Source organism: Ostrinia nubilalis, chromosome 1, assembly GCF_963855985.1.
Source record: "Ostrinia nubilalis chromosome 1, ilOstNubi1.1, whole genome shotgun sequence".
Lineage (NCBI taxonomy): Eukaryota > Metazoa > Arthropoda > Insecta > Lepidoptera > Crambidae > Ostrinia > Ostrinia nubilalis.
This window is the reverse complement of record NC_087088.1, coordinates 12,074,757-12,093,787: the sequence shown is the minus strand read 5'-3', so window position 1 is coordinate 12,093,787 and position 19,031 is coordinate 12,074,757. Positions and strand designations below refer to the sequence as shown.

The window sequence follows — 19,031 nt, the reverse complement described above, 5'->3', positions numbered from 1 at the left end:
TCTTTTTTACTGATGTTTGAATGTCGACACAGAATTGACAATGAACTAAAGCGCTAATCCAAATGCAGACATATTCATAATCTTGACACTCAACGATATTCCAGGAAGGTGTACAATGAAGGCAATTTTTAACATGAGACAATTATAAAAAATAAATCTTACACAGATAAATAGTTGATAATAACGTAAACTCTACATTTATGATCAATCACTGAATTGCTTGTGATATACATTAAATGAATTTAATAAACATTACTTAAATAAGTTTAATTATTGTGCAGTAAGGATGAACAATTTTTAATATTTATTTTTGTAGTTTTGAATCTGGATATCTTCTGGTAATAAGCAGCAAATAAGTATATAATTTAATTCTATTTGCTGCATATTTTTAATAGATTAAAATAGCTTTTGGGCGTGAACTTAATGTGGCATAATAATGAAATTCCAGGTATTGTAATCAAAAAGTTCTTAAATATCCCCAATCAAAACACCTACCTTGTTGAAGACGAAGGTTCTTCAACAAAAACTCTTCCTGTATCAGGCACAATAGTTTTGAATAATGGCGGTTATTATACGTAATCTTCTGTGGAAGGCTGTCAGCTCAGTCTGTCTTGCTAGGACGACAGTAGCTCCAAGTACTTGTGTGACCGACCTTTGTAATTGAAGACATTAAATCAAAGAAAATGAGGTAAATTAAACGTCAACGAGGACGGACTGGCGTGACTGCGGCCATTATGTACAACTACACTTAATTTAGGCCGTATTCATAATACTAAACAGCCTTCTATAAAGAAGAACCACAATAAAAAGCAATTAATCTTATGTCTGCGATTATGTCATAACGTGCGTGCTTGATGGTTTTCCTCCAGCATGACTGCGAATTAGTTCCCGCGTTTATCTGATTTATCGAATTCACCCGTGACCCGGCTGGAACCTTGCACATCAATTAGCTATTTTTACCACTTCACTTACACTACATGATTACAACTTCAGCTGGCATACATTCATTGATTCATTCATGCTATGGTAGTTTTGCGAACTATGTAGGCAGTAGATAAGTAGGTATATATATAGATTCTACTTATTTATACTTATTACTTATATTCATAGTTTTGTTTTGTCATCTTGCAACAATAATCAATTACCTACCTACTTAATATGGTAATTTAATGTTTACTGAAGGAAAACAAAAATTCTTTACGTTTACCAACAATTTTCCACTTAGTACGAATTTTGGTGGCACAAAATATTATAGCCTTTGAATTTCACTAGTTTCGTAGTCACTGTCCCGCTAAAGCGTGTAGAGCGCTTCAGTTACTTTTTTTTATTTGTTCTTTACAAGTAACAGTACATTTACAATTTAATCAGATCTGCCAAAGTTAGATTCCCTATGTGTTTTCAAAACTTATTTCTCTAACATATAAAAGCTTCTCTAAAGTAAAGCTAGCCACGCAATACGCATTCTTTAATAGCTTTAATGTTATTTCATAAAAGCTTAACTTGCCTAATTAATTACCAGACTCAGGACTGCGTTCTCGGCGTACGTCCAACGATAAGAAATGTTGAATAATCACACAGAAGTCAATACCTGCCCCTGTCATGCGCCAGGGCTGTGTCGAGTGATGAAGAGTACCTATACGTCTTTGCAACAGTAGTCCTGCAAATTAATAAATAAAGTTTTATTTAATTAACTTAATGAATTTCTAATATTTGTTTCAAGAGTTTGAAGAACTTTATGCACTTCATTTGATGAGTTCTCGTTCTCCAAGATTATTCTGAACTAATGAACGAAATTGTCTCTATTTATTACCTACTCTGAGAGGGAAGTGTGCAATTGCTATTATTAAATCAGACCAAAAACTGATCCTGAAACTCCTTGAGTTTGAAAATGCGATTCATGAAACCGAAACTCTACTATCACATCAGGTATACGTAATAATAAAATGCTGACTTTACCACGTATAACATAAACTTAACTACAGCAGCACATCCCTAGCATGCGCGAGCGCATCACAAGGCCGCCCGGTCAGCCATAACACCCGCTTGCGCTTGAAATAGAACCTCAATAAAAAAAACTTTACCAATTAGCAAACTTAAGTTACACCGCTAACATTTTCCCAAGATTATGCAAATGGCTGTACATAATTGATATACCTAGTCCTAGGTATCCAAGATAAAAGAGTGCGCATCTTTTGCCCAAAGCAAACAAGTCCACAGTGAAATGGATTTATAACATCCTTTAACACACCATAAATGGGAATGTCAGTGTTTTTTAAGCTTCTTCCTAAACAATTTAATTTCTTAAAATAAAGATACTAATGACTTACTTAGACTTGTAGTCGAAACGACAATGAAGCACAGAATTGCAATATTTTAAGTTAAATAATAATTATCTTTTATTTAAGGATGAAAAAATACAGTGTCAAAAAATTATGTTGTGATTAAAAACAGTGGTCGCACTTCATCACTTTAATATGTCAGCGATAAAGAAATCCCTATTAATTTCTGTAGCTGTTTATCGCTAAGGATTATAGTAATATTATAGTAGCAGATAAAACAGAAAATTAATGCAACCCAATGACACACAAAACGAGTTGAGATGAGATGATTATTTTATGTAGAGAAAATGCGATGTAAAAGTTTCCTTTTTCAGATAAATCGTCACGTTACCTACGTACCTATGTTTAATTTTGAGGAATTTGTAGTGTGTGCTATACCTATTCGTAGTAAAGCTTTACTGATATCTATGATGAACCATGAAGGCCAATCAACATGTCAATTAATAGCGGACATCGCTTATGTTTATTACAGGCCACCTAATTGGGCGTAAAATAACCCTTCAACCTTAGATTAATAAAACCTAGATGGATAGTCTTCATACAAACGCTTCGTCAAGAGTGAGGCAAAAATCTTATGTCATTAGTGTCAATTTTGTTGGGGAGTGTAGACAGTGAAGGCGATTTTCCCGAAAGTAGGGAAATTTTTAATACGTTTTTAATTATTTTATAATTAACAAAAACAAAACGCATCATGTACTTACTTATTTATTGAATTCAAAGTACCTACCTAATAACAATAAGATAAATCGACTTAAAAGTCTTGATTTCATAAAAAAGGAAGTGTATTTGTACGGCGAACAATTGGGAAATAAATTTTCTTGTTACTGGTATCATTCCCGTATTTAATTTTTGAAAGCCAAATTCAAGCAAAATACGCGTCGAATTGTAGTACTTACTTATGAAATGTAACACTGGTCACTTTCTTTCGTTTTTCTGATGTATTTAAGACACCCTTTCACAGCACAAACCGTTTTAATTAATTAAAATTCGTCGGACGTGTTTACCAATTTTTCACTTTGACAGTTCATGTGACGTTTACGGGTGAGCCGTGCCGGCTCCCTAAAAACTGCCTCACTTTTCGTGCACTGACTATCTATCTAGGTTTTATTAATCTAAGCCTTCAACGAACTAAACAACCAGCTAGATTCTTCTATAACTATAAAATATTGTATATTCCTATTTTGAACCTTATGTCTTACGATAAACTTCTTTATTTACAACAGAATGTATTTGTATGACGTGTCCGTATCTTTACGCATAAAATCCATGCCAACATTGGATGTATTACTATTATTACCTCAGCCTAGTTGCATCGGGCCCACAGTCAGCATGTCATCCCATTCAATGTTCAATATTTAATTGTTTATTGTTAATAAATAGACACAAACAATATACGTAATGACTCTACTGAGTGCGCTGCTAAGGCCAATAATAAAATAACATTATCATAATATTCATTATACGCATGCTTGGTATGATTACGTTTATAGATTAATTTTATGAAGAACACACTTAATTACTTTAAAATGAATAAGTCGTCTAGTTTTAATAAAAAGTAATATCAAATGTTAATTGTATTGGACTGGCTGGGAAATAATTAATCTAAAGCATTTTGAGTATAAAAGTTGGCTTTTATACGTTTTAAATGTGGTTTAACCTATAAATAATATAAACAAACGACTGTTGAAGTAATCGCATGTGTTTTCCTTCAGAATTTGGAGCTTTTGTTGTAAACTGATTTCTATTTTCGGTTTCTCTTTCAGCGGTCCCATGGTGTAATGGTTAGCACTCTGGACTCTGAATCCAGCGATCCGAGTTCAAATCTCGGTGGGACCTTCTCTTTTGAAGTGTTATTTTAAATTTTAATCACACTGGTTTTCTCATTTATCTTTTTATTATTTAGAACAATAAATAATTTTCTAACGACTTGAATTTTGGAAATAACAGACAGTTATTGACTTTATTGCACACTAAAAAAAAATGGAAATTCCCAATTTGAGGATACTTAACTGATAGTTAATACTATCACTGCAATCAAAATCAATGTATCGAGTCGGCAACACGTCGGTATTTTGGTTCGTAAAAGTATATTAGGCTTCATCATTAAAAGAAGGTAGGTAACTGAGATTTTTTTCATTAATTAATCTCGCATGCCGCCCGCTACAGTGCGTGCCCCAGTGTGCGCTTGGCAACGTTACGTTTGCAGTTGCAAAAACACAATTTAGTCTTTCTGCTTCGGGTGCATTTGCAGTGGTCCCCAATATTTGCGCTAGTAAATTAGCAGTAGTGCAGTAATGCTGTTGGGCCGGGTTCAGGGTCCTCATTACGCAACATCGTTTAGTGTGGTGCAATTACACGGCGGATGTTGGGACTCGGACCCGCTAAATAAATGAAAAATAATTATAATTATAGAGGCCCGCAGACGGACCAACATGGGAGCGACGGGCGAAGGAATGACTCGGCTGGCCCGCGCCCGGAGTTTCAATTAAGTTTGAAATATAGCCGACCTTAAACCTGATATTGTTCCATCCTTGCAAAATAAATGGAGAGCAAAATGTGTATGAACAATCTTTGTAGAATTTTGAGATTTCATTCAGACAACAAAAAATTATGTGTAACAAGCTTGCTACGTTACAAACAAAGAAAGATAGCTCTATCACGTCATGATTAATACTTGGTAGTTAACTTACTGTAAATATTAAAAGTTGTTATATGTATAAAAATAAAGTATATAAATAAATAACATGATTGCATAAATCATTATTAGCATTATGCAAGAAAATTAAATATGAAGACCAATTTGTTCGACTCCATTCTTCGTAAGAAATTCGGAAAAAAGAGTATTTCTTGGAGATTGTTTGCCTTAGTCAGACTTCTTAATTCCTTGGACTGTAAAAATGTGAAGCTTTTCATAATGGGTTCGCTTAAAGTGTAATTTGCTCCGCTTGAGAAACCGCCCCGCAAAATTTTTGTTCCATCATTACTCTGAGTAACTAATCAAAATTATTTTGCTGCCAAAACCAAAGAATGCAGACAGAATAACATTCGTCATTAAATACTCGTGTTTTGTTTGTTTCACATAGCGTGCTTGTAGTAACATCATCGTGTTTACGCACTTTACGTTGTTCTTTAATAAGTTTATACTTTTCACCTAATATAGTCATAACTAGGTATAGCCATCGTCGGTAATAAATAATATAAATAAATATCTATCCTACATGTTGAATTTGTAACAACTCAATCTCTTGGTTTTTATTGAGTGACCATTCATAATAACGAAACTAAAATTGCCTTCAAATAAAATTACTGATATCGTAGCGCTTTTCGTAGCATACCTACTAATTGTTTGCCCTCTACGGATTTGGAACAGCAATAAGCAGGTAGTACCTACATAACTTTTAAAGCTTGGTTTGCCAGAAACATATCCATTTTCAAAGTTCTTGTAGCTCGGTGTATCATAGTCTAATATGGGCGTGTTTGCTTTGTCAACGTTTGATTGCTGTTTGACAAGCCAGGAGAGGCGAGTGCAGATGGATTGCCTGCCGCAGGCGTTTCTCATCCCATATAGGGTCATTGTAAAGAGTAAACTGCTGAATTCGAATTCCCATAGTTTAACACGTAGCTCAGTCATAAAAGTAAGAATCACACGACTTCTAAGGTATGTATAAACAAAGTGCAGTAATTCTCCGTTTTGTGAATTATGTGTTCAGTCTTACTATATCGTCGTACCTACCTATCTGCTCTAAAAGCTTTTTCTCATGCATCTGTGAATACATTCAACCTCTGAAATCAATATTGGCCTTCACACATTAATCAAAATAGGGTCTTACAGTACTTTGTACGTTCCGTTAATTAAGTCTTGTTATAATCGTGCGAAATTTTAAGCTTCAAGTTGATAACTATATATAATACTATAAAATATAAGACATCACAATACCGGCCCCATGATATTACATTGTACCTATTTATATGTAGCAGGCAAGACACAGTGATTAACAACATGAAATTAATTTAAAATATCACAGTTTTTTGCCTCTAAGAATAAAATATAACGTTAATAAATACGATTCATCGCCGAAGGCTGCGGACGGAGCGATAATCTCGAACCTTGAGGAACGTGACAAAAACTGAACGTCGAGATTGGAAAAACTGGATCACGCGCGACGTAATCTGGCTCGTGAGGAAAAAATCTTAGACTAGAAACGTGCCTTAGCGTCCTCATCTAATAATCTCACAACTTTCAGACCTATCTGAACTCTGCTTCTAATGTATGTCTTCATGGAATTTTTAACAGACAGCTAAACAAAAACTTAAACAACCTTTTTTTAGGTCTCTACAATAGTTTCGAAGGGATGTGTTAGATGCTTAAAATTTTGAATATGTTTAAGCTCATAAATTGGTTAGGAACCCTGTCTTAGCATAGTAACGAGTAGACTGCAAACTCTAACTCTTAGTTTTAATAAATTAAGACCCGATTCGACCAAACTTTTATCCAAGAATAACTCTTAATTAAATATTTTTAATAACCAACTATTTTTGTCCACAGAGTGAATACCGGTTCGCGGGCGGGGGGTATCCGCGAGCGAGCAGCGGGGGCGGGCGGAGCAGCGGCTTCTGCTCCGCGGCGCTGGTGGGCGGCGCGCTGCTGGCCGCCTTCGCCGTGCTCGCGGTCGCCGCCCTGGCCTTCTACATGGGCGCGCTCAGACCAGATAATGGAGAACGTAAGTAATAAATAACATGGCAGCTTCGGAATGCCTTGCCTTGGTGAGCCCCACATAAGGGTAGGTTATGTGGAGCTCACCAAGTCAGAAGGACGAGGCATGCATACCCAGTACCCACTAAAAAGACCCCGGTGCTCCGTCACTAGCCATAAGTGAGAGGAAACTGTGGGTTTCCCCCTCCCGGTCTACCACAGCCCTTCAGTCCAACCAAAGCATGGAGGGGAGCTAAAGAAAGAGGCTATCTAACAGGAATATGTGTTATTTATGCGCTAATTACAAACACCCAATTTACTCGGCGCGTCGGTTTATGATGACACAATCCAAAATTAATAAGCTGATTAATCTAGCCAACAGTCGACAGCAGATCAGACTTTACATTTTTGTTAGAAAATAGCACAACTCTACGATTATGTAAAAGTGTTTAAAAGCATCAATTTTCTTTTACTTACTTAGGGACTACACATCAAACAGAGAACGGGCAGCAGCTCTCTCTGAAAAACATCAATCTTTTAAACTGTGATCTCCGACCCGCCTACCAAGCGTGGGGATTATGGCAAAACCCTACACTATAGTGGAGGAGGTTCATAGTCCAGCAGTGGACTGTAAAGGGTTGATGATGATAATGATGAATTTTCTTTTAATTTTCCAGCAATGATGACGTTCGAGGGTTCATTCCGCGTGACGCGAGGAGACGTGTACGGCGGCGCGCCGGACAGCCCGGCGTGGCGGGAACGCGCGCGCAGATACGGCGCGGCGCTGCGGCAGGTCTACGCCGGCCCTTCGCCCCTGCGCCACGCCTTTGCCGGCGCCCTCGTCACCGGCTTCGGCGACCGACGCCTAGATGTCCACTTCCGACTTTACTTAGATAGAAGAAAAATACCTAGGTAACAAATTATCTGATTCAACCAATAGTTAAAAAAAGAAACTGAAAATGAATGCTAAAATAATGATTTGTACTCTTTTCAGCACTGTATCCAATATAGAAGAAACGCTCAAGAATGTTCTAGTTCAAGATCTACTTTCGAAACATCCAGCTTTTGGACAAACCATTAAAGTAGACACGACTAGCATAGTAATTAAGAGAGATTTAGAACACACATATCATTCAGAATCATACGTAAAGGAAGCCATGAACGAAAGTATGGCCACTAGTTATCCAAAATCGTTATCTCCGCAAAATTCAAAAGACAAAACTCTACAAAGTAGAATAGGAGTTGTACGAAAAACTACTGTAAAACCAAACCAATCTAATAAAGGAGAAGTTGAGGAACCCGAAATAGACATTGAAAATATTCCTGTAGTTCAAGGGACATTTCAGATAACGAAAACAGAAGCAGATATTACGGAGAACAAAAAGAATTCTAGTCCTGTACGTGGTGGCACTCATAAACCTGTACCAGCAGCAAAACCAAGTCCAACGACAAGAGCACCAACTACAAGACCACCAACGACAAAACCAACAACGAACAGAATGACTACGAAACGAATTTCAACAACCACGCCGAAACCAAGGCCTTTCACTATAACCTCTACTCTAAATGTAAAGACAAAAACAGATGCTACACCGAAAAGAGACTTTGAGAACAATTTAAAGAGATCGACGACCACTTCTTCGACCACCACGTCAACTTCAACCACAGCCCCACTAACAACTACTGTGGAAACGTCTACAAATAATGTTTCTCAAATTTTGCTTGATCTCTTAACAAACGAAAATCATTACAAAGAATTACCAAAAATAGATTCACTATTTACAGTTCCACATGTAATTGATAACGAACCATGGAAGCCCATTACTAGACCGTATTATGAAACAACAAGTAAGACCTCACCACCTTCTGAAGAAGTCATCGATCAAAACGTGGAAGATAGAATAGGCGTTGCAGAGGTGGTTGACGATGTGTCGGTCTTAGAAAGTATGCTCACACCTATACCGCCTGTTAAAAACAGAGATAGAACTACGCGCAGACCGGGAGTGTACGTTGATCCCGATTTGGCTGCTGATGTTTATGTTCCGAGTCCCGTTTATACAAGTTTTACACTTCCTACATTTGCACCTCCGGTCAATGGTATGGAAACTCTAGGCTCCGGTTATGTAAAGCCTCATCCTATTCCAGTAGACAAAATTAGTTCAGTAGTAGAAGTACCCGCTGAAATAAGTCCGGATGATGACGATGATGGAAAACCGGTTCAAAGGCCTCCTAAAGATAAAACTACTTCCATAGTTTTGAATGTGGCTCAGTCTGATAAACAAGATACTAACTTTGAAAAAATTGCGTTTGATGGAGCATCAATAATGAAGAAACCCAATGCTACAACTACTAGCACGACTAGTACTACTAGCACAACTACCTCGACCTCAACAAGTACAACAACTACGTCAAGTACTACAACGAGCTCTTCACCGCCTTCCACAATCGCAGAGTCTGACAGTTTTGAAAAAAGTGCCAACAATACAGAACTTTTAGAAGAGCTTAATAAGAATTTTACGAAAGAAATATCAACAAAACGTCCAAACAATAAAGTTTCTATAATTCCCACTACAAGTGGACCTCTTCATACATGGGAATTAGTAAATACATCAACCAATGATAATGATACATTTAATAAGAATTCGCCTGAGAAATACTACAATGATACATTACAAGCAATAATAACTAAAAATGATGCAGTGTTTCCTAACACTACTCCTCGTTTTCAGAACAAAGTGTCTATATTAAGAAATTTAACAGAGATAATCAAAAGGTACTCGCAAAATAGTACGGAAAAACCAATAAAGGAAACCGAAAGTACTGAAAGGATAGAAGATCGGCAGGGCCATAATAAAATGACAGGTTCAGTTGAAGTGGTACTAGATGACGAAATACAAATAACTACTGCTAGTGTGATCACATTATTACCCGCTAAATCAAATCTAGGTGTAAACCGCCCATTAAGACCACGACCTAAAATAAAAGCAGAAACGCAACCATCAAAAGAAAGCATTCGCAGTTTTTTTCGTAACGACCCAGAGACCCAAAAAATAATTAAGGAATTGACTACCGAAAACTATGTTCAAGTTGTTCAAGTTTCAGAAGAAACTTCGAAAGAGCCTGAGATTGTCACATCTTCGTCGGTGTTTGAAACGGACGGAAACGACTCAGACGACAGCATGGCGTTGGCTACCGTAAGTGATAATATAAAAGTGAATTCTGAAAACATCCCTAGCAAGAACCGACTTCCAAAATCTAGTGATGATCTAAAAAAAGCAACCGATGAAGTTCCTGACGATGGGAAATTAGAGACTAACATCCCTCAAGGAACATATCGTGTGTCATATCATGTCACAGGCAGCGTGAGTAGTAAGCAAGCAAATAAAACACAAAGTCTTCCAGCATATGAATTGGCTTTAGAACCCGATGTTGTTCTTGAAATTCCTTATAATCAAACCAATAGCCTAACGATAGATAAGCTCAAACAACTTGCAAACCTAGCCACTATCTCAGATTCAAATAACAATACGTTATTTCGGTCACCAGGAGGCGTAATTTCCACTAAGGCAATTCCATCTAGTTACACATTAAATCAAGCAGGTTTCAAGATACTGACTAAAACATACAACAAGCTCCAACCGGGAACAAAACAGGATGACAACAGTTTGGACAAACCTGAAAAAACTTATAGTAAACCTTATAACAAGCCATTGAAGAAAGAAGAAAAGGAAATTGTAAAGGATATTGTCAAAGAAGGTAAAAATAACAAATTAAAACATTAATAGATTGCAATAATTAAATTGGCATGATTTAATATTTTTATTCTTTGTAGAAGAATGTAGCAACGTGACGTCTTTCCGGTGTGCATCTGGTGCCTGCTTGCCACTAACATCTCGATGTAACCGCTTGATTGATTGCCCTGGGGGAGAAGACGAACGTGCTTGCACCTGTGCTGACTATCTTCGCGCTGAGTTCTCACAATCCAAGATTTGTGATGGCGTAGTTGACTGCTGGGACTATACAGATGAAAATAAATGTGGTAAGTGTTCTCTTCACAACCACAACAAGTTTCATTAAGCTAGGAGTAGCTTTTATTAAAAAATGTGAATGATGTTTCCAGAATGGTGCGAAGACGGACAATACGTTTGTGCTAACGCTAAACAATGCATCGAGATGTATCGGGTCTGTGATGGAACACCTGATTGTCCTCTCGGTGACGATGAAAAAAGCTGCGTCGCTCTGGCCGACGAATTGGATAACAATGAAGTGGTACCCTATAACGAAGAAGGTAAACAGCAGCATTTTGATCTCGATTAAATACTTAGCAAAGGAAAATTGTACTTAATAACATTTTTTTCAGGTTTTGTGATGGTCCGCAAACGCGGTGTTTGGGGTAGGCTTTGCGTGGAAAGCTTCACAGAGGCAGTTCAGCAAGCGCATAGTCCACTGAAACTTCCAGACCTAGGGAAAGCAGTTTGCCGGGCCCTGACCTATCAGTGAGTGTTTTTTACTGCATTTTAAACTCACTACTATTAAAAAAGAATGTATTAAAGTTAATACCTGTACAAAGAAACAAAAATAACGTTATTGCTTGGGTAGGTTATGTAAAAAAAACAGATGAAAAGTCTGTTATTCTTTTCTACATTACGTTGCCTCTGACTCACAATTTGTACAGTCCGCAGTGTTTGCCGTGGCAGCCTGTATTACCTAGCACCTATCCCAAACACACATTATCTAGATATTCCAATCCTTATTGCTTGTATTCGTGCCTGTCTCGTTAATTGTCCTAAATAACTAAACAAAATAAAACAATTTTCAGTGACTCTCCTTGGAGCCGCGAAGCTCGCGAGGGTCGCAAAGCCAGCTCTGTTGGCTACTGGGAGGTGTGGCACAACGCCAACGCCCGCTCCTCGGATACTCGGCTGACGTTCCGCCGCGCCTCGTGTCCGCGTCGCCGAGCGCTGCGCGTGCGCTGCCAGGACCTGGACTGCGGGATTAGGCCGCATGCTGACGCTCAGCAGCCAAGGTGAATTATTGAGCTTGATGTTGAAAGTAATAAATAGGTGCCAGGTTCGATTCCTGGTCGAGTCAATGCGCAATCAATTTTTTTTCAGGTCTGGGAGACCAGACTGTAACTTCTGTAGAATTTTAAGTAAAACACCTATACGTTTAATGTGCCTCCTGAAAGCAGCTACTTATTTTCATGTTCGTCTAACCATTATGATAATAACGTAACATAAAGGCATAAATGATTTATAGATTCTAATAGACTGACTTAATGGTTTACCAGTCCCAACTTCTAACTACACGTTCAGCATGACACGGTTCAAGCCACAGACAAAAAATGTTTGAAAGTAGACTCTTTCCTTAACTCATCTCTCTCTCCTTCCGGAGTACCACACCCTGGCACATGAGTTGCAGTGAGTGGTGGTATACATAACGAGAGGTAGGAATAGTCCCGCTAATGTAGAGTACCTTCCAATGCTATTTTGAATTGACATCTAATTTATCAGTAAGTACCATGGTAGCAGAGCAATGCCGGATTAACCCAAGCAAATTAAGCCATTGCTTAGGGCATCAAGTAGCCTTAATCCGGTACTGTAGTAGAATAGTCTTATTAGTCTTGGGCTCGTATCGTCCTCATGCTTCGTGTAGTACCCCAAACGGGCGTTGTTGGCTAGGGTTGTAACTGAGCGCGTGGCGCGCGTGCGCTGGAGCAGGGTGGTGGGCGGCGCGGGCGCGGCGGCGGGCGCGTGGCCGTGGCAGGCGGCGCTGTACAGGGACGGCGACTTCCAGTGCGGCGCAACCTTGATATCGCCCCAGTGGCTCATCTCGGCCAGCCATTGCTTCTACCAGTAAGTAATTTTTAATGTTATTCTTCTTTCATTTTTAACCGAAGTAGGTATCTGTCCCCTATTCCACTGTAATCCATTAATGGATTAGATTCCTCTTCTGGGTACACTTTAGTCCATCGATGGACTTGTTTCCGCATCAGAGTATACCCCAATCCATCAATGGATTTGATTCCGCTTTTAAGTACACCCTAATCCAAGAAATTTTACACAACTGTTTAAAGTAGGAGTAGAATATGTACCAACATCTTTTATCCATCCATTGGATTATACATTTTAATTCGTGATTTATTTTATTGAAATATAAATAATATTATAGATATAGAAAATACGAACTCATTTATTTTTAAAGGAAAAAGCCCAGGTACATAATAGTGGGCCATTTTCTGGAAGAGTTAAAATGAAATAATTAAGAATTTCAATAATAAAGGGTAAATTATTTTTGTCGTTTCAAGGCTTTAAGTTTTTTTATTTGTTGAGAGAGGGTTGTAATTTGAAATAGCTTTTAGGGTTCCGTAGTCCTGACAAGGAACCCTTATAGTTTCGATATGTCTGTCTGTCCTAGGTTTTGCTTAGAAAGTACTGGGACTAGAGAGCTGTAATTGTGAAGGTATGTTTATTAATCACGCCGACAGTACGGTAGAATAAAATTTTGAGAAAAAAAAATTTTTTTAGGGTAGCTCCCCTACATGTAAAGTGGGGATGAATTTTTTTCATCTTCTACCCCATCGTGTGGGGTATCGTTGGATAGGCCTTTTAAAATGGCTTAGGGGTTTCTAAGACTATATTTCGATTTAGGGATCTGTTTGCAAATTATTAAACTTTAAAGTGTCAATTTTTGCTCGAGTAGGGCGTCCCCCCTCTAAAAACTAAACCGTTGGCTTTTCATGAACTTTCGAGGAAAACTATAGCGGTTGATCACTTACTTTAAGAGAAATAGTCATTTGACTCATGTAGGTATTATACAATTTCTTAACCAGTAAAAATATGAAAAGTGACTTTCGATGATGTAATTGCTTGCTTCTGAAATATATTGTGGTAACGACGGACAACTACGGAACCCTACACTGCGCGTGGCACGTCGTCACACACTTGGCCAATTTTTTATATTACAGAAAAGAGCTGTCCGTGCTATAAATGGATTAAGACCGCGCGCCTACTTAGGCCAACGTGATTAACTAAGTCATGATTTTAATTTTGATTTTTAAATAATTAAAATACCTGGGCTTTTCCTTTTAAAAATAAATGAGTTCGTATTTTCTATATCTATAATATTATTTATATTTCAATAAAATAAATCACGAATTAAAATGTATAATCCAATGGATGGATAAAAGATGTTGGTACATATTCTACTCCTACTTTAAACAGTTGTGTAAAATTTCTTGGATTAGGGTGTACTTAAAAACGGAATCAAATCCATTGATGGATTGGGGTATACTCTGATGCGGAAACAAGTCCATCGATGGACTAAAGTGTACCCAGAAGAGGAATCTAATCCATTAATGGATTTGACCAATGGATTACAGTGGAATAGGGGGTATCTGTCAAGCATTCCAATATAAAACGAGCAGAAATTCATCTAAAAGACGATTAATTTTTGCTATAAGCGTAGGTATAGAAGAATAATGGTAACTTAACCTTTTATTATTAACAGCCCCTACCTAATGTAACTTCTATTCAACTGATCTCTTCACATTGTAACAGTTTTATCAGTTGCTGTTATTATTTGGTTCAGAACAAACCCGAATTCAGATACTGAACAATAATTAATTTGTCTCTATTTTTTCTTGGCTTTCGCGGTTTGCGTTTAGCCACAACGGTTAATTTGTCTCTACTGTCCAGGCTTTTACGAAATCACTAATCACACTAAATTGCTTTGAAATCTACAGAGCGACTGAAGCGCACTGGGTGGCTCGCCTAGGAGCGCTCCGCCGTGGCGCGTGGCCCCGCGGTCCTTGGGAGCGCGTGGCCCGCGTGCGACAAGTCGTGCTCCACCCGCGGTACGCGCCGCGAGGCTTCAGGAACGACATCGCCATGCTGAGGATCGACCCCATCGCGCTGCACGCCAGGCTCCGGCCGGCTTGCTTGCCGCCGTCGAGGGCCCAGCCACCGGCAGGACACCACTGCACTGTGGTGGGCTGGGGGCAGCTGTATGAGCATGAACGCGTCTTCCGTAAGTTTTTTTGATAAATATTTAAGACTCGTGCATTATACTTGCGTGGCTACGTGGTCACTAGGAAATCCTTTCAAAACTTTAACTATAGGCATAGCGTAGGTATACCAATAAAGAACTGTGTAGTTAGGTTCCTGTAGTAATGGGTCAGCCCCGCCCCAAACAAGAGCTGTCTTCCACTGTATACTCGTACACGTCGAAGTCTGGCATTGGACGTCAAAAATGCACCACTCTTTACCCCGCGGGATCCTATACAGTTAATGCGCTAGCTATGCAAAATCAATAATCGCATTGTTGTGGTGTATCTTCCTATATTTCACTGCGAGCACTCCACACCCACCAGTGAGAGCACTGAACAGTAATCGCAGTGCTATACCGGAACACAGGTCTGGCGCTCTGCATGCAATTGGCATGCGGAGTAAAGGTCCATAACTTGAGCAGGTGATCATTATTATTCTTTTCCACAGCGGACACATTACAAGAGGTGGAACTGCCAGTGATCTCGACGGCGGAGTGCCGGCGCCGCACGCGCCTGCTGCCGCTGTACCGCGTGACAGAAGACATGTTCTGCGCGGGCTATGAACGAGGCGGCCGCGACGCCTGCCTGGGTGACTCGGGCGGCCCGCTCATGTGCCAGGTGGGTGACACTGTTAAATAAGAGCCGGGTTTCTGAGCCACCGGTGATATGACGGCGGAGTGCCGGCGACGCACGCGCTTACTGCCGCTGTACCGCGTGACAGAGGACATGTTCTGCGCAGGCTACGAGCGCGGCGGCCGCGACGCCTGCCTGGGCGACTCAGGCGGCCCGCTCATGTGCCAGGTGGGTGACACTGTTGTATAAGAGCCGGGCTTCTGAGCTACCGGTGATATGACGGTAGAGTGACGGCCGCACGCGCCTGCTGCCGCTGTACCGCGTCACGGAGGACATGTTCTGCGCGGGCTACGAGCGCGGCGGCCGCGACGCCTGCCTGGGCGACTCGGGCAGCCCGCTCATATGCCAGGTGGGTGACACTGTTAAATAAGAGCCGGGATTTTAAATCGCCGGTGATATGACGGCGGAGTGCCGGCGGCGCACGCGCCTGCTGCCGCTGTACCGCGTGACAGAAGACATGTTCTGCGCGGGCTATGAACGAGGCGGCCGCGACGCCTGCCTGGGTGACTCGGGCGGCCCGCTCATGTGCCAGGTGGGTGACTCTGTTAAATAAGAGCCGGGTTTCTGAGCCACCGGTAATATGACGGCGGAGTGCCGGCGACGCACGCGCTTACTGCCGCTGTACCGCGTGACAGAGGACATGTTCTGCGCAGGCTACGAGCGCGGCGGCCGCGACGCCTGCCTGGGCGACTCGGGCGGCCCGCTCATATGCCAGGTGGGTGACACTGTTAAATAAGAGCCGGGATTTTAAATCGCCGGTGATATGACGGCGGAGTGCCGGCGGCGCACGCGCCTGCTGCCGCTGTACCGCGTGACAGAGGACATGTTCTGCGCGGGCTACAAGCGCGGCGGCCGCGACGCCTGCCTGGGCGACTCGGGCGGCCCGCTCATATGCCAGGTGGGTGACACTGTTAAATAAGAGCCGGGATTTTAAATCGCCGGTGATATGACGGCGGAGTGCCGGCGGCGCACGCGCCTGCTGCCGCTGTACCGCGTGACAGAAGACATGTTCTGCGCGGGCTATGAACGAGGCGGCCGCGACGCCTGCCTGGGTGACTCGGGCGGCCCGCTCATGTGCCAGGTGGGTGACTCTGTTAAATAAGAGCCGGGTTTCTGAGCCACCGGTAATATGACGGCGGAGTGCCGGCGACGCACGCGCTTACTGCCGCTGTACCGCGTGACAGAGGACATGTTCTGCGCAGGCTACGAGCGCGGCGGCCGCGACGCCTGCCTGGGCGACTCGGGCGGCCCGCTCATATGCCAGGTGGGTGACACTGTTAAATAAGAGCCGGGATTTTAAATCGCCGGTGATATGACGGCGGAGTGCCGGCGGCGCACGCGCCTGCTGCCGCTGTACCGCGTGACAGAGGACATGTTCTGCGCGGGCTACAAGCGCGGCGGCCGCGACGCCTGCCTGGGCGACTCGGGCGGCCCGCTCATATGCCAGGTGGGTGACACTGTTAAATAAGAGCCGGGATTTTAAATCGCCGGTGATATGACGGCGGAGTGCCGGCGGCGCACGCGCCTGCTGCCGCTGTACCGCGTGACAGAGGACATGTTCTGCGCGGGCTACAAGCGCGGCGGCCGCGACGCCTGCCTGGGCGATTCGGGCGGCCCGCTCATGTGCCAGGTGGGTGACAGTTGTATAAGAGCCGGGCTTCTGAGCTACCGGTGATATGACGGTAGAGTGACGGCCGCACGCGCCTACTGCCGCTGTACCGCGTGACAGACGACATGTTCTGCGCAGGCTACGAGCGCGGCGGCCGCGAAGCCTGTCTGGGCGACTCAGGCGGCCCGCTCATGTGCCAGGTGGGTGACACTGTTGTATAAGAGCCGGGCTTCTGAGCTACCGGTGATATGACGGTAGAGTGACGGCCGCACGCGCCTGCTGCCGCTGTACCGCGTCACGGAGGACATGTTCTGCGCGGGCTACGAGCGCGGCGGCCGCGACGCCTGCTTAGGCGACTCGGGCAGGTGGGTGACACTAATAACAGCCGGGCTGCTGAGCTGCCGGTGATCTGGACGGCGGAGTACAGCGTACATATCGCACCTTCGGTAGAACAAGGGCACAATTGCACTTTTTGCAATTTTACAGGAGAGCTATTTTAAGATTTTTATTGGATTTAATATGGTCTAGCTCTGATAATATTCCTGTAAAGTGGTCCTTACAGGTATATTATCAGAGCTAAGGTGCGATATTTCTGTGAGGACTACGAGCGCTGTGGCCGCGACGCCTCGCGGGCCTCTTAGGTGGGTGACGCAGCCGTAATGAGACAGCCGAACTTCTCTTCGACAAGACCTTAGTCAAGAACAATATGCAATCTAATGATGACATCTACATCAATTAGGTCATTTAGTATTCACTGTAGGAACATGATCATTTCCAGAAGCAAATACAAGACACAGACCAGACAGGTTGATGTTCGAGAAAAATCAGGAATACCTAAAGCAGTAACATGTACTCGAAACATGTCTTCTGTGTCCAGCAATAGAATTAAATTAGTAATAGCACTGATAACATACTGTGTTTTTCCTACAGGAACAGGACAGATGGTACATCTACGGCGTGACCAGCAACGGCTACGGCTGCGCGCGGGCCAACCGCCCCGGCGTCTACACCAAGGTGTCCAACTACATCGAGTGGATCGACAGCGTCATCGCCGCGCACACGCCGCAGCCGCACCATAACTACACGCAAAGCGACGAGTACGAATCCGATGACGAATTCTACGCGGATTTAGAAGCAGCCGAAAACAAACGAGCGACGAGAATCGATACCTGCAAGGGTTATCGATGCCCGCTCGGCGAGTGCCTGCCTCCGTCGAGCGTCTGCAACGGCTTCATCGAGTGCTCGGACGGCAGCGACGAGTGGCAGTGCAGCAAACGCAACTCCTCCATACACGACCCAGATTAACGCTATTCACCACCCCTACGCTACTTATTAGCCAGTATGTAGAATTAGCGTAAATTCTTTGAATTCGACTGATATTTTGTAAGTAGACTTAAGAATTGAATCTCAAGTAGGGTAAAGAAATTACTGAGAAAATCCGTTTACTTTTCTACATGTTTTGATTGTTAACTTCCCACACATCGTAATGCTGGAAATTTTGCCATATCTTAAAGTAACTTTGGGCGTGTACATATAGCTTTAAATTTTGAGGCCCGAACAATTGTTTACCACTGCATGTTTATGTCTAATCCAACCTATTTATTGAAATTATATGGACGACCTTTTCCGTTTGAATACTCAGCGTTTATAAATATTTCAAATGGACAATGTTAGCCATAAAAAATATGAAATAAAGATTTAACATTTTAT

General features: G+C 42.0%; 1 protein-coding gene, 1 long non-coding RNA gene and 1 other non-coding gene across 3 annotated transcripts in view; all 3 read left to right on the top strand.

Annotated features, from left to right (window-relative positions):
* The window catches only part of LOC135072635 (uncharacterized), a 48,528-nt gene extending 41,587 nt beyond the window's left edge, over positions 1-6,941 (top strand). Inside the window, exon 3 of the long non-coding RNA XR_010257467.1 lies at positions 6,886-6,941. This is a non-coding gene — a long non-coding RNA (uncharacterized LOC135072635). The remainder of the gene's footprint in view (positions 1-6,885) is intronic.
* Trnaq-cug (transfer RNA glutamine (anticodon CUG)) lies at positions 4,104-4,175 on the top strand. The gene has a single exon. It is a non-coding gene; the product is annotated as a tRNA-Gln (tRNA).
* A 41-nt stretch (positions 6,942-6,982) lies between the features above and the next one.
* Positions 6,983-19,030, top strand: LOC135072415 (mucin-2-like). The gene is made up of 11 exons (XM_063966319.1): positions 6,983-7,060; positions 7,710-7,944; positions 8,027-10,788; positions 10,865-11,071; positions 11,153-11,320; positions 11,393-11,528; positions 11,852-12,058; positions 12,714-12,887; positions 14,777-15,060; positions 15,528-15,697; positions 18,252-19,030. The coding sequence occupies exons 1-11, from the start codon at positions 7,030-7,032 to the stop codon at positions 18,624-18,626; spliced, it is 4,749 nt and encodes a 1,582-aa protein (XP_063822389.1). The 5' UTR covers positions 6,983-7,029; the 3' UTR covers positions 18,627-19,030.
* Position 19,031: the final 1 nt, after the last annotated feature.

Coding starts and splice junctions, on each gene's coding strand:
- LOC135072415 (XM_063966319.1), top strand. CDS start 7,030: ATGGGCGCGCTCAGACCAGATAATGGAGAAC. Junction 7,061..7,709: donor CAGACCAGATAATGGAGAAC/GTAAGTAATAAA, acceptor TTAATTTTCCAG/CAATGATGACGTTCGAGGGT. Junction 11,072..11,152: donor TACAGATGAAAATAAATGTG/GTAAGTGTTCTC, acceptor TGATGTTTCCAG/AATGGTGCGAAGACGGACAA.